We start from the raw sequence: 14454 nt of genomic DNA, 5'->3' as shown, positions 1-14454 counted from the left end.
GGTGTGGTTGTTGTCAATTGTACGGTGGTTGTCTCCGTTGTTGTCGGTTTATTTGTGGTGGATTGTGAAGTTGATTGTGTGGTAGTATCCAATGTTGTGGTTGGTGTGGTTGTCAGCGGTGTGGTTGTTGTCAATTGTACAGTTGTTGTCTCTGTTGTCGGTGTATTTGTGGTGGATTGGGAAGTTGATTGTGTGGTAGTTTCCTGTGTTGTTGTTGGTGTGGTTGTCTGCAGTGTGGTTGTTGTCAAATGTACAGTGGTTGTCTCCGTTGTTGTCGGTGTATTTGTGGTGGATTGGGAAGTTGATTGTGTGGTAGTTTCCTGTGTTGTGCTTGGTATGGTTGTCTGCGGTGTGGTTGTTGTCAAATGTACGGTGGTTGTCTCTGTTGTCGGTGTATTTGTGGTTGTTTGTGAAGTTGATTGTGTGGTAATATCCAATGTTGTGCTTGGTGTGGTTGTCTGCGGTGTGGTTGTTGTCAATTGTTCGGTGGTTGTCTCCGTTGTTGTCGGTGTATTTGTGGTGGATTGGGAAGTTGATTGCGTGGTAGTTTGCAATGTTGTGGTTGGTGTGGTTGTCTGTGGTGTGGTTGTTGTCAATTGTATGGTGGTTGTCTCCGTTGTTGTCGGTGTATTTGTGCTGGATTGGGAAGTTGATTGTGTGGTAGTATCTAATGTTGTGGTTGGTGTGGTTGTCTGCAGTGTGGTTGTTGTCAAATGTACGGTGGTTGTATCTGTTGTCGGTGTATTTGTGGTGGATTGTGAAGTTGATTGTGTGGTAGTATCCAATGTTGTGGTTGGTGTGGTTGTCTGCTGTGTGGTTGTTGTCAAATGTACGGTGGTTGTCTCTGTTGTTGTCGGTGTATTTGTCGTTGTTTGTGAAGTTGGTAGGGTGGTAGTATCCAGTGTTGTGGTTGGTGTGGTTGTCTGCGGTGTGGTTGTTGTCGATTGTACAGTGGTTGCCTCTGTTGTTGGTGTATTTGTGGTTGTTTGTGAAGTTGATTGTGTGGTAGTATCCAATGTTGTGGTTGGTGTGGTTGTCTGCGGTGTAGTTGTTGTTAATTGTTCGGTGGTTGTCTCCGTTGTTGTCGGTGTATTTGTGGTGGATTGGGAAGTTGATTGCGTGGTAGTTTGCAATGTTGTGGTTGGTGTGGTTGTCTGTGGTGTGGTTGTTGTTAATTGTATGGTGGTTGTCTCCGTTGTTGTCGGTGTATTTGTGGTGGATTGGGAAGTTGATTGTGTGGTAATATCCAATGTTGTAGTTGGTGTGGTTGTCTGCGGTTTGGTTGTTGTCAATTGTAAGGTGGTTGTCTCCGTTGTTGTCGGTGTATTTGTGGATTGTGAAGTTGATTGCGTGGTAGTTTCCAATGTTGTGGTGGGTGTGGTTGTCTGCGGTGTGGTTGTTGTCAAATATACGGTGGTTGTATCTGTTGTCGGTGTATTTGTGGTGGATTGGGAAGTTGATTGTGTTGTAGTATCCAATGTAGTTGGTGTGGTTGTCTGCGGTGTGGTTGTTGTCAGTTGTTCGGTGGTTGTCTCCGTTGTTGTCGGTGTATTTGTGGTGGATTGGGAAGTTGATTGTGTGGTAGTTTCCAATGTTGTGGTGGGTGTGGTTGTCTGCGGTGTGGTTGTTGTCAAATGTACGGTGGTTGTATCTGTTGTCGGTGTATTTGTGGTGGATTGGGAAGTTGATTGTGTGGTAGTATCCAATGTTGTAGTTGGTGTGGTTGTCTGCGGTGTGGTTGTTGTCAATTGTACGGTGGTTGTCTCCGTTGTTGTCGGTGTATTTGTTGTGGATTGGGAAGTTGATTGTGTGGTAGTTTCCAATGTTGTGGTGGATGTGGTTGTCTGCGGTGTGGTTGTTGTCAAATCTACGGTGGTTGTATTTGTTGTCGGTGTATTTGTGGTGGATTGGGAAGTTGATTGTGTGGTAGTATCCAGTGTTGTAGTTGGTGTGGTTGTCTGCGGTGTGGTTGTTGTCAATTGTACGGTGGTTGTCTCCGTTGTTGTCGGTGTATTTGTAGTGGATTGGGAAGTTGATTGTGTGGTAGTTTCCTGTGTTGTGGTTGGTGTTGTTGTCTGTGGTGTGGTTGTTGTGAATTGTACAGTGGTTGTCTCCGTTGTTGTTGGTGTATTTGTGGTGGATAGAGATGTTGATTGTCTAGTAGTTTCCAATGTTGTGGTTGGTGTGGTTGTCTGTGGTGTGGTTGTTGTCAATTGTATGGTGGTTGTCTCCGTTGTTGTCGGTGTATTTGTGCTGGATTGGGAAGTTGATTGTGTGGTAGTATCTAATGTTGTGCTTGGTGTGGTTGTCTGCGGTGTGGTTGTTGTCAAATGTACGGTGGTTGTCTCTGTTGTCGGTGTATTTGTGGTGGATTGTGAAGTTGATTGTGTGGTAGTATCCAATGTTGTAGTTGGTGTGGTTGTCTGCGGTTTGTTTGTTGTCAATTGTACGGTGGTTGTCTCCGTTGTTGTCGGTGTATTTGTGGATTGTGAAGTTGATTGCGTGGTAGTTTCCAATGTTGTGGTGGGTGTGGTTGTCTGCGGTGTGGTTGTTGTCAAATGTACGGTGGTTGTATCTGTTGTCGGTGTATTTGTGGTGGATTGGGAAGTTGATTGTGTGGTAGTATCCAATGTAGTTGGTGTGGTTGTCTGCGGTGTGGTTGTTGTCAATTGTACGGTGGTTGTCTCCGTTGTTGTCGGTGTATTTGTAGTGGATTGGGAAGTTGATTGTGTGGTAGTTTCCTGTGTTGTGGTTGGTGTTGTTGTCTGTGGTGTGGTTGTTGTGAATTGTACAGTGGTTGTCTCCGTTGTTGTTGGTGTATTTGTGGTGGATAGAGATGTTGATTGTCTAGTAGTTTCCAATGTTGTGGTTGGTGTGGTTGTCTGTGGTGTGGTTGTTGTCAATTGTATGGTGGTTGTCTCCGTTGTTGTCGGTGTATTTGTGCTGGATTGGGAAGTTGATTGTGTGGTAGTATCTAATGTTGTGCTTGGTGTGGTTGTCTGCGGTGTGGTTGTTGTCAAATGTACGGTGGTTGTCTCTGTTGTCGGTGTATTTGTGGTGGATTGTGAAGTTGATTGTGTGGTAGTATCCAATGTTGTAGTTGGTGTGGTTGTCTGTGGTGTGGTTGTTGTGAATTGAACAGTGGTTGTCTCCGTTGTTGTTGGTGTATTTGTGGTGGATAGAGATGTTGATTGTCTAGTAGTTTCCAATGTTGTGGTTGGTGTGGTTGTCTGTGGTGTGGTTGTTGTCAATTGTATGGTGGTTGTCTCCGTTGTTGTCGGTGTATTTGTGCTGGATTGGGAAGTTGATTGTGTGGTAGTATCTAATGTTGTGCTTGGTGTGGTTGTCTGCGGTGTGGTTGTTGTCAAATGTACGGTGGTTGTCTCTGTTGTCGGTGTATTTGTGGTGGATTGTGAAGTTGATTGTGTGGTAGTATCCAATGTTGTAGTTGGTGTGGTTGTCTGCGGTTTGGTTGTTGTCAATTGTACGGTGGTTGTCTCCGTTGTTGTCGGTGTATTTGTGGATTGTGAAGTTGATTGCGTGGTAGTTTCCAATGTTGTGGTGGGTGTGGTTGTCTGCGGTGTGGTTGTTGTCAAATGTACGGTGGTTGTATCTGTTGTCGGTGTATTTGTGGTGGATTGGGAAGTTGATTGTGTGGTAGTATCCAATGTAGTTGGTGTGGTTGTCTGCGGTGTGGTTGTTGTCAGTTGTTCGGTGGTTGTCTCCGTTGTTGTCGGTGTATTTGTGGTGGATTGGGAAGTTGATTGCGTGGTAGTTTCCAATGTTGTGGTGGGTGTGGTTGTCTGCGGTGTGGTTGTTGTCAAATGTACGGTGGTTGTATCTGTTGTCGGTGTATTTGTGGTGGATTGGGAAGTTGATTGTGTGGTAGTATCCAATGTTGTAGTTGGTGTGGTTGTTTGCGGAGTGTTTGTTGTAAATTGTACGGTGGTTCTCTCCGTTGTTGTCGGTGTATTTGTGGTGGATTGGGAAGTTGATTGTGTGGTAGTTTGCAATGTTGTGGTTGGTGTGGTTGTCTGTGGTGTGGTTGTTGTCAATTGTACGGTGGTTGTCTCCGTTGTCGGTGTATTTGTGGTGGATTGTGAAGTTGATTGTGTGGTAGTTTGCAATGTTGTGGTGGGTGTGGTTGTCTGCGGTGTGGTTGTCAATTGTACGGTGGTTGTATCTGTTGTCGGAGTATTTGTAGTGGATTGTGAAGTTGTTTGGGTGGTAGTTTCTTTTATTGTGGTTGGTGTGGTAGTCTGCGGTGTGGTTGTTGTCAATTTTGCAGTGGTTGTCTCTGTTGTAGTCGGTGTATTTGTGGTGGATTGGGAAGTTGATTGGGTGGTAGTATCCTGTGTTGTGCTTGGTGTGCTTGTCTGCGGTGTGGTTGTTGTCAATTGTACGGTGGTTGTGTCCGTTATTGTCGGTGTATTTGTGGTGGATTGGGAAGTTGATTGTGTGGTAGTTTCCAATGTTGTGGTGGGTGTGGTTGTCTGCGGTGTGGTTGATGTCAAATGTACGGTGGTTGTATCTGTTGTTGGTGTATTTGTGGTGGATTGTGAAGTTGTGGTAGGGTCTTGGGTGATTGCGTCTGTGATTCTGGTAGATTGTTCTGTTGAAGTCGATAGTGTGGTGGCTTGATGTGTTGTGGTTGCCTGCAGTGTGGTAGTTGTCAATTGTACAGTGGTTGTCTCTGTTGTCGGTGTATTTGTGGTGGATTGAGAAGTTGATTTGGTGGTAGTATCCAATGTTGTGGTGGGTGTGGTTGTCTGTGGTGTGGTTGTCAAATGTACGGTGGTTGTCTCCGTTGTTCTCGGTGTATTTGTGGTGGATTGGGAAGTTGATTGTGTGGTAGTTTGCAATGTTATGGTTGGTGTGGTTGTCTGTGGTGTGGTTGTTGTCAATTGTACGGTGGTTGTCTCCGTTGTTGTCGGTTTATTTGTGGTGGATTGTGAAGTTGATTGTGTGGTAGTATCCAATGTTGTGGTTGGTGTGGTTGTCAGCGGTGTGGTTGTTGTCAATTGTACAGTTGTTGTCTCTGTTGTCGGTGTATTTGTGGTGGATTGGGAAGTTGATTGTGTGGTAGTTTCCTGTGTTGTTGTTGGTGTGGTTGTCTGCAGTGTGGTTGTTGTCAAATGTACAGTGGTTGTCTCCGTTGTTGTCGGTGTATTTGTGGTGGATTGGGAAGTTGATTGTGTGGTAGTTTCCTGTGTTGTGCTTGGTATGGTTGTCTGCGGTGTGGTTGTTGTCAAATGTACGGTGGTTGTCTCTGTTGTCGGTGTATTTGTGGTTGTTTGTGAAGTTGATTGTGTGGTAATATCCAATGTTGTGCTTGGTGTGGTTGTCTGCGGTGTGGTTGTTGTCAATTGTTCGGTGGTTGTCTCCGTTGTTGTCGGTGTATTTGTGGTGGATTGGGAAGTTGATTGCGTGGTAGTTTGCAATGTTGTGGTTGGTGTGGTTGTCTGTGGTGTGGTTGTTGTCAATTGTATGGTGGTTGTCTCCGTTGTTGTCGGTGTATTTGTGCTGGATTGGGAAGTTGATTGTGTGGTAGTATCTAATGTTGTGGTTGGTGTGGTTGTCTGCAGTGTGGTTGTTGTCAAATGTACGGTGGTTGTATCTGTTGTCGGTGTATTTGTGGTGGATTGTGAAGTTGATTGTGTGGTAGTATCCAATGTTGTGGTTGGTGTGGTTGTCTGCTGTGTGGTTGTTGTCAAATGTACGGTGGTTGTCTCTGTTGTTGTCGGTGTATTTGTCGTTGTTTGTGAAGTTGGTAGGGTGGTAGTATCCAGTGTTGTGGTTGGTGTGGTTGTCTGCGGTGTGGTTGTTGTCGATTGTACAGTGGTTGCCTCTGTTGTTGGTGTATTTGTGGTTGTTTGTGAAGTTGATTGTGTGGTAGTATCCAATGTTGTGGTTGGTGTGGTTGTCTGCGGTGTAGTTGTTGTTAATTGTTCGGTGGTTGTCTCCGTTGTTGTCGGTGTATTTGTGGTGGATTGGGAAGTTGATTGCGTGGTAGTTTGCAATGTTGTGGTTGGTGTGGTTGTCTGTGGTGTGGTTGTTGTTAATTGTATGGTGGTTGTCTCCGTTGTTGTCGGTGTATTTGTGGTGGATTGGGAAGTTGATTGTGTGGTAATATCCAATGTTGTAGTTGGTGTGGTTGTCTGCGGTTTGGTTGTTGTCAATTGTAAGGTGGTTGTCTCCGTTGTTGTCGGTGTATTTGTGGATTGTGAAGTTGATTGCGTGGTAGTTTCCAATGTTGTGGTGGGTGTGGTTGTCTGCGGTGTGGTTGTTGTCAAATATACGGTGGTTGTATCTGTTGTCGGTGTATTTGTGGTGGATTGGGAAGTTGATTGTGTTGTAGTATCCAATGTAGTTGGTGTGGTTGTCTGCGGTGTGGTTGTTGTCAGTTGTTCGGTGGTTGTCTCCGTTGTTGTCGGTGTATTTGTGGTGGATTGGGAAGTTGATTGTGTGGTAGTTTCCAATGTTGTGGTGGGTGTGGTTGTCTGCGGTGTGGTTGTTGTCAAATGTACGGTGGTTGTATCTGTTGTTGGTGTATTTGTGGTGGATTGGGAAGTTGATTGTGTGGTAGTATCCAATGTTGTAGTTGGTGTGGTTGTCTGCGGTGTGGTTGTTGTCAATTGTACGGTGGTTGTCTCCGTTGTTGTCGGTGTATTTGTTGTGGATTGGGAAGTTGATTGTGTGGTAGTTTCCAATGTTGTGGTGGATGTGGTTGTCTGCGGTGTGGTTGTTGTCAAATCTACGGTGGTTGTATTTGTTGTCGGTGTATTTGTGGTGGATTGGGAAGTTGATTGTGTGGTAGTATCCAGTGTTGTAGTTGGTGTGGTTGTCTGCGGTGTGGTTGTTGTCAATTGTACGGTGGTTGTCTCCGTTGTTGTCGGTGTATTTGTAGTGGATTGGGAAGTTGATTGTGTGGTAGTTTCCTGTGTTGTGGTTGGTGTTGTTGTCTGTGGTGTGGTTGTTGTGAATTGTACAGTGGTTGTCTCCGTTGTTGTTGGTGTATTTGTGGTGGATAGAGATGTTGATTGTCTAGTAGTTTCCAATGTTGTGGTTGGTGTGGTTGTCTGTGGTGTGGTTGTTGTCAATTGTATGGTGGTTGTCTCCGTTGTTGTCGGTGTATTTGTGCTGGATTGGGAAGTTGATTGTGTGGTAGTATCTAATGTTGTGCTTGGTGTGGTTGTCTGTGGTGTGGTTGTTGTCAAATGTACGGTGGTTGTCTCTGTTGTCGGTGTATTTGTGGTGGATTGTGAAGTTGATTGTGTGGTAGTATCCAATGTTGTAGTTGGTGTGGTTGTCTGCGGTTTGTTTGTTGTCAATTGTACGGTGGTTGTCTCCGTTGTTGTCGGTGTATTTGTGGATTGTGAAGTTGATTGCGTGGTAGTTTCCAATGTTGTGTTGGGTGTGGTTGTCTGCGGTGTGGTTGTTGTCAAATGTACGGTGGTTGTATCTGTTGTCGGTGTATTTGTGGTGGATTGGGAAGTTGATTGTGTGGTAGTATCCAATGTAGTTGGTGTGGTTGTCTGCGGTGTGGTTGTTGTCAATTGTACGGTGGTTGTCTCCGTTGTTGTCGGTGTATTTGTAGTGGATTGGGAAGTTGATTGTGTGGTAGTTTCCTGTGTTGTGGTTGGTGTTGTTGTCTGTGGTGTGGTTGTTGTGAATTGTACAGTGGTTGTCTCCGTTGTTGTTGGTGTATTTGTGGTGGATAGAGATGTTGATTGTCTAGTAGTTTCCAATGTTGTGGTTGGTGTGGTTGTCTGTGGTGTGGTTGTTGTCAATTGTATGGTGGTTGTCTCCGTTGTTGTCGGTGTATTTGTGCTGGATTGGGAAGTTGATTGTGTGGTAGTATCTAATGTTGTGCTTGGTGTGGTTGTCTGCGGTGTGGTTGTTGTCAAATGTACGGTGGTTGTCTCTGTTGTCGGTGTATTTGTGGTGGATTGTGAAGTTGATTGTGTGGTAGTATCCAATGTTGTAGTTGGTGTGGTTGTCTGTGGTGTGGTTGTTGTGAATTGTACAGTGGTTGTCTCCGTTGTTGTTGGTGTATTTGTGGTGGATAGAGATGTTGATTGTCTAGTAGTTTCCAATGTTGTGGTTGGTGTGGTTGTCTGTGGTGTGGTTGTTGTCAATTGTATGGTGGTTGTCTCCGTTGTTGTCGGTGTATTTGTGCTGGATTGGGAAGTTGATTGTGTGGTAGTATCTAATGTTGTGCTTGGTGTGGTTGTCTGCGGTGTGGTTGTTGTCAAATGTATGGTGGTTGTCTCTGTTGTCGGTGTATTTGTGGTGGATTGTGAAGTTGATTGTGTGGTAGTATCCAATGTTGTAGTTGGTGTGGTTGTCTGCGGTTTGGTTGTTGTCAATTGTACGGTGGTTGTCTCCGTTGTTGTCGGTGTATTTGTGGATTGTGAAGTTGATTGCGTGGTAGTTTCCAATGTTGTGGTGGGTGTGGTTGTCTGCGGTGTGGTTGTTGTCAAATGTACGGTGGTTGTATCTGTTGTCGGTGTATTTGTGGTGGATTGGGAAGTTGATTGTGTGGTAGTATCCAATGTAGTTGGTGTGGTTGTCTGCGGTGTGGTTGTTGTCAGTTGTTCGGTGGTTGTCTTCGTTGTTGTCGGTGTATTTGTGGTGGATTGGGAAGTTGATTGCGTGGTAGTTTCCAATGTTGTGGTGGGTGTGGTTGTCTGCGGTGTGGTTGTTGTCAAATGTACGGTGGTTGTATCTGTTGTCGGTGTATTTGTGGTGGATTGGGAAGTTGATTGTGTGGTAGTATCCAATGTTGTAGTTGGTGTGGTTGTTTGCGGAGTGTTTGTTGTAAATTGTACGGTGGTTCTCTCCGTTGTTGTCGGTGTATTTGTGGTGGATTGGGAAGTTGATTGTGTGGTAGTTTGCAATGTTGTGGTTGGTGTGGTTGTCTGTGGTGTGGTTGTTGTCAATTGTACGGTGGTTGTCTCCGTTGTCGGTGTATTTGTGGTGGATTGTGAAGTTGATTGTGTGGTAGTTTGCAATGTTGTGGTGGGTGTGGTTGTCTGCGGTGTGGTTGTCAATTGTACGGTGGTTGTATCTGTTGTCGGAGTATTTGTAGTGGATTGTGAAGTTGATTGTGTGGTAGTATCCAATGTTGTGGTGGGTGTGGTTGTCTGCGGTGTGGTTGTTGTCAAATGTACGGTGGTTGTATCTGTTGTTGGTGTATTTGTGGTGGATTGGGAAGTTGATTGTGTGGTAGTATCCAATGTTGTAGTTGGTGTGGTTGTCTGCGGTGTGGTTGTTGTCAATTGTACGGTGGTTGTGTCCGTTGTTGTCGGTGTATTTGTTGTGGATTGGGAAGTTGATTGTGTGGTAGTTTCCAATGTTGTGGTGGGTGTGGTTGTCTGCGGTGTGGTTGATGTCAAATGTACGGTGGTTGTATCTGTTGTTGGTGTATTTGTGGTGGATTGTGAAGTTGTGGTAGGGTCTTGGGTGATTGCGTCTGTGATTCTGGTAGATTGTTCTGTTGAAGTCGATAGTGTGGTGGCTTGATGTGTTGTGGTTGCCTGCAGTGTGGTAGTTGTCAATTGTACAGTGGTTGTCTCTGTTGTCGGTGTATTTGTGGTGGATTGAGAAGTTGATTTGGTGGTAGTATCCAATGTTGTGGTGGGTGTGGTTGTCTGTGGTGTGGTTGTCAAATGTACGGTGGTTGTCTCCGTTGTTCTCGGTGTATTTGTGGTGGATTGGGAAGTTGATTGTGTGGTAGTTTGCAATGTTATGGTTGGTGTGGTTGTCTGTGGTGTGGTTGTTGTCAATTGTACGGTGGTTGTCTCCGTTGTTGTCGGTTTATTTGTGGTGGATTGTGAAGTTGATTGTGTGGTAGTATCCAATGTTGTGGTTGGTGTGGTTGTCAGCGGTGTGGTTGTTGTCAATTGTACAGTTGTTGTCTCTGTTGTCGGTGTATTTGTGGTGGATTGGGAAGTTGATTGTGTGGTAGTTTCCTGTGTTGTTGTTGGTGTGGTTGTCTGCAGTGTGGTTGTTGTCAAATGTACAGTGGTTGTCTCCGTTGTTGTCGGTGTATTTGTGGTGGATTGGGAAGTTGATTGTGTGGTAGTTTCCTGTGTTGTGCTTGGTATGGTTGTCTGCGGTGTGGTTGTTGTCAAATGTACGGTGGTTGTCTCTGTTGTCGGTGTATTTGTGGTTGTTTGTGAAGTTGATTGTGTGGTAATATCCAATGTTGTGCTTGGTGTGGTTGTCTGCGGTGTGGTTGTTGTCAATTGTTCGGTGGTTGTCTCCGTTGTTGTCGGTGTATTTGTGGTGGATTGGGAAGTTGATTGCGTGGTAGTTTGCAATGTTGTGGTTGGTGTGGTTGTCTGTGGTGTGGTTGTTGTCAATTGTATGGTGGTTGTCTCCGTTGTTGTCGGTGTATTTGTGCTGGATTGGGAAGTTGATTGTGTGGTAGTATCTAATGTTGTGGTTGGTGTGGTTGTCTGCAGTGTGGTTGTTGTCAAATGTACGGTGGTTGTATCTGTTGTCGGTGTATTTGTGGTGGATTGTGAAGTTGATTGTGTGGTAGTATCCAATGTTGTGGTTGGTGTGGTTGTCTGCTGTGTGGTTGTTGTCAAATGTACGGTGGTTGTCTCTGTTGTTGTCGGTGTATTTGTCGTTGTTTGTGAAGTTGGTAGGGTGGTAGTATCCAGTGTTGTGGTTGGTGTGGTTGTCTGCGGTGTGGTTGTTGTCGATTGTACAGTGGTTGCCTCTGTTGTTGGTGTATTTGTGGTTGTTTGTGAAGTTGATTGTGTGGTAGTATCCAATGTTGTGGTTGGTGTGGTTGTCTGCGGTGTAGTTGTTGTTAATTGTTCGGTGGTTGTCTCCGTTGTTGTCGGTGTATTTGTGGTGGATTGGGAAGTTGATTGCGTGGTAGTTTGCAATGTTGTGGTTGGTGTGGTTGTCTGTGGTGTGGTTGTTGTTAATTGTATGGTGGTTGTCTCCGTTGTTGTCGGTGTATTTGTGGATTGTGAAGTTGATTGCGTGGTAGTTTCCAATGTTGTGGTGGGTGTGGTTGTCTGCGGTGTGGTTGTTGTCAAATGTACGGTGGTTGTATCTGTTGTCGGTGTATTTGTGGTGGATTGGGAAGTTGATTGTGTGGTAGTATCCAATGTAGTTGGTGTGGTTGTCTGCGGTGTGGTTGTTGTCAGTTGTTCGGTGGTTGTCTCCGTTGTTGTCGGTGTATTTGTGGTGGATTGGGAAGTTGATTGCGTGGTAGTTTCCAATGTTGTGGTGGGTGTGGTTGTCTGCGGTGTGGTTGTTGTCAAATGTACGGTGGTTGTATCTGTTGTCGGTGTATTTGTGGTGGATTGGGAAGTTGATTGTGTGGTAGTATCCAATGTTGTAGTTGGTGTGGTTGTCTGCGGTGTGGTTGTTGTCAATTGTACGGTGGTTGTCTCCGTTGTTGTCGGTGTATTTGTTGTGGATTGGGAAGTTGATTGTGTGGTAGTTTCCAATGTTGTGGTGGGTGTGGTTGTCTGCGGTGTGGTTGTTGTCAAATCTACGGTGGTTGTATCTGTTGTCGGTGTATTTGTGGTGGATTGGGAAGTTGATTGTGTGGTAGTATCCAGTGTTGTAGTTGGTGTGGTTGTCTGCGGTGTGGTTGTTGTCAATTGTACGGTGGTTGTCTCCGTTGTTGTCGGTGTATTTGTAGTGGATTGGGAAGTTGATTGTGTGGTAGTTTCCTGTGTTGTGGTTGGTGTTGTTGTCTGTGGTGTGGTTGTTGTGAATTGTACAGTGGTTGTCTCCGTTGTTGTTGGTGTATTTGTGGTGGATAGAGATGTTGATTGTCTAGTAGTTTCCAATGTTGTGGTTGGTGTGGTTGTCTGTGGTGTGGTTGTTGTCAATTGTATGGTGGTTGTCTCCGTTGTTGTCGGTGTATTTGTGCTGGATTGGGAAGTTGATTGTGTGGTAGTATCTAATGTTGTGCTTGGTGTGGTTGTCTGCGGTGTGGTTGTTGTCAAATGTACGGTGGTTGTCTCTGTTGTCGGTGTATTTGTGGTGGATTGTGAAGTTGATTGTGTGGTAGTATCCAATGTTGTAGTTGGTGTGGTTGTCTGCGGTTTGGTTGTTGTCAATTGTACGGTGGTTGTCTCCGTTGTTGTCGGTGTATTTGTGGATTGTGAAGTTGATTGCGTGGTAGTTTCCAATGTTGTGGTAGGTGTGGTTGTCTGCGGTGTGGTTGTTGTCAAATGTACGGTGGTTGTATCTGTTGTCGGTGTATTTGTGGTGGATTGGGAAGTTGATTGTGTGGTAGTATCCAATGTAGTTGGTGTGGTTGTCTGCGGTGTGGTTGTTGTCAGTTGTTCGGTGGTTGTCTCCGTTGTTGTCGGTGTATTTGTGGATTGTGAAGTTGATTGCGTGGTAGTTTCCAATGTTGTGGTGGGTGTGGTTGTCTGCGGTGTGGTTGTTGTCAAATGTACGGTGGTTGTATCTGTTGTCGGTGTATTTGTGGTGGATTGGGAAGTTGATTGTGTGGTAGTATCCAATGTAGTTGGTGTGGTTGTCTGCGGTGTGGTTGTTGTCAGTTGTTCGGTGGTTGTCTCCGTTGTTGTCGGTGTATTTGTGGTGGATTGGGAAGTTGATTGCGTGGTAGTTTCCAATGTTGTGGTGGGTGTGGTTGTCTGCGGTGTGGTTGTTGTCAAATGTACGGTGGTTGTATCTGTTGTCGGTGTATTTGTGGTGGATTGGGAAGTTGATTGTGTGGTAGTATCCAATGTTGTAGTTGGTGTGGTTGTCTGCGGTGTGGTTGTTGTCAAATCTACGGTGGTTGTATCTGTTGTCGGTGTATTTGTGGTGGATTGGGAAGTTGATTGCGTGGTAGTTTCCAATGTTGTGGTGGGTGTGGTTGTCTGCGGTGTGGTTGTTGTCAAATGTACGGTGGTTGTATCTGTTGTCGGTGTATTTGTGGTGGATTGGGAAGTTGATTGTGTGGTAGTATCCAATGTTGTAGTTGGTGTGGTTGTCTGCGGTGTGGTTGTTGTAAATTGTACGGTGGTTGTCTCCGTTGTTGTCGGTGTATTTGTTGTGGATTGGGAAGTTGATTGTGTGGTAGTTTCCAATGTTGTGGTGGGTGTGGTTGTCTGCGGTGTGGTTGTTGTCAAATCTACGGTGGTTGTATCTGTTGTCGGTGTATTTGTGGTGGATTGGGAAGTTGATTGTGTGGTAGTATCCAGTGTTGTAGTTGGTGTGGTTGTCTGCGGTGTGGTTGTTGTCAATTGTTCGGTGGTTGTCTCCGTTGTTGTCGGTGTATTTGTAGTGGATTGGGAAGTTGATTGTGTGGTAGTTTCCTGTGTTGTGGTTGGTGTTGTTGTCTGTGGTGTGGTTGTTGTGAATTGTACAGTGGTTGTCTCCGTTGTTGTTGGTGTATTTGTGGTGGATAGAGATGTTGATTGTCTAGTAGTTTCCAATGTTGTGGTTGGTGTGGTTGTCTGTGGTGTGGTTGTTGTCAATTGTATGGTGGTTGTCTCCGTTGTTGTCGGTGTATTTGTGCTGGATTGGGAAGTTGATTGTGTGGTAGTATCTAATGTTGTGCTTGGTGTGGTTCTCTGCGGTGTGGTTGTTGTCAAATGTACGGTGGTTGTCTCTGTTGTCGGTGTATTTGTGGTGGATTGGGAAGTTGATTGTGTGGTAGTATCCAATGTAGTTGGTGTGGTTGTCTGCGGTGTGGTTGTTGTCAGTTGTTCGGTGGTTGTCTCCGTTGTTGTCGGTGTATTTGTGGTGGATTGGGAAGTTGATTGCGTGGTAGTTTCCAATGTTGTGGTGGGTGTGGTTGTCTGCGGTGTGGTTGTTGTCAAATGTACGGTGGTTGTATCTGTTGTCGGTGTATTTGTGGTGGATTGGGAAGTTGATTGTGTGGTAGTATCCAATGTTGTAGTTGGTGTGGTTGTCTGCGGTGTGGTTGTTGTCAATTGTACGGTGGTTGTCTCCGTTGTTGTCGGTGTATTTGTTGTGGATTGGGAAGTTGATTGTGTGGTAGTTTCCAATGTTGTGGTGGGTGTGGTTGTCTGCGGTGTGGTTGTTGTCAAATCTACGGTGGTTGTATCTGTTGTCGGTGTATTTGTGGTGGATTGGGAAGTTGATTGTGTGGTAGTATCCAGTGTTGTAGTTGGTGTGGTTGTCTGCGGTGTGGTTGTTGTCAATTGTACGGTGGTTGTCTCCGTTGTTGTCGGTGTATTTGTAGTGGATTGGGAAGTTGATTGTGTGGTAGTTTCCTGTGTTGTGGTTGGTGTTGTTGTCTGTGGTGTGGTTGTTGTGAATTGTACAGTGGTTGTCTCCGTTGTTGTTGGTGTATTTGTGGTGGATAGAGATGTTGATTGTCTAGTAGTTTCCAATGTTGTGGTTGGTGTGGTTGTCTGTGGTGTGGTTGTTGTCAATTGTATGGTGGTTGTCTCCGTTGTTGTCGGTGTATTTGTGCTGGATTGGGAAGTTGAT

The 14454-nt window shown here is 45.3% G+C and overlaps 1 protein-coding gene across 1 annotated transcript in view; it reads right to left on the bottom strand.

The window, feature by feature from the left end:
• Positions 1 to 14454, bottom strand: part of LOC142929268 (uncharacterized) — a gene marked incomplete at its 5' end in the record, with an annotated part of 34415 nt that overhangs the window by 16017 nt on the left and 3944 nt on the right. Inside the window, 3 exons of the mRNA XM_076070175.1 lie at positions 960 to 3113; positions 7338 to 8609; positions 9369 to 14042. Of these exons, the coding sequence (XP_075926290.1) occupies positions 960 to 3113; positions 7338 to 8609; positions 9369 to 14042 (8100 nt within the window). The remainder of the gene's footprint in view (positions 1 to 959; positions 3114 to 7337; positions 8610 to 9368; positions 14043 to 14454) is intronic.

Source organism: Petromyzon marinus, chromosome 28, assembly GCF_048934315.1.
Source record: "Petromyzon marinus isolate PM22_M1 ecotype Great Lakes invasive population chromosome 28, UKy_Petmar_22M1.pri1.0, whole genome shotgun sequence".
Lineage (NCBI taxonomy): Eukaryota > Metazoa > Chordata > Hyperoartia > Petromyzontiformes > Petromyzontidae > Petromyzon > Petromyzon marinus.
The sequence above is the reverse complement of the archived record's forward strand: the minus strand, read 5'-3'. Positions and strand labels throughout refer to the sequence as shown.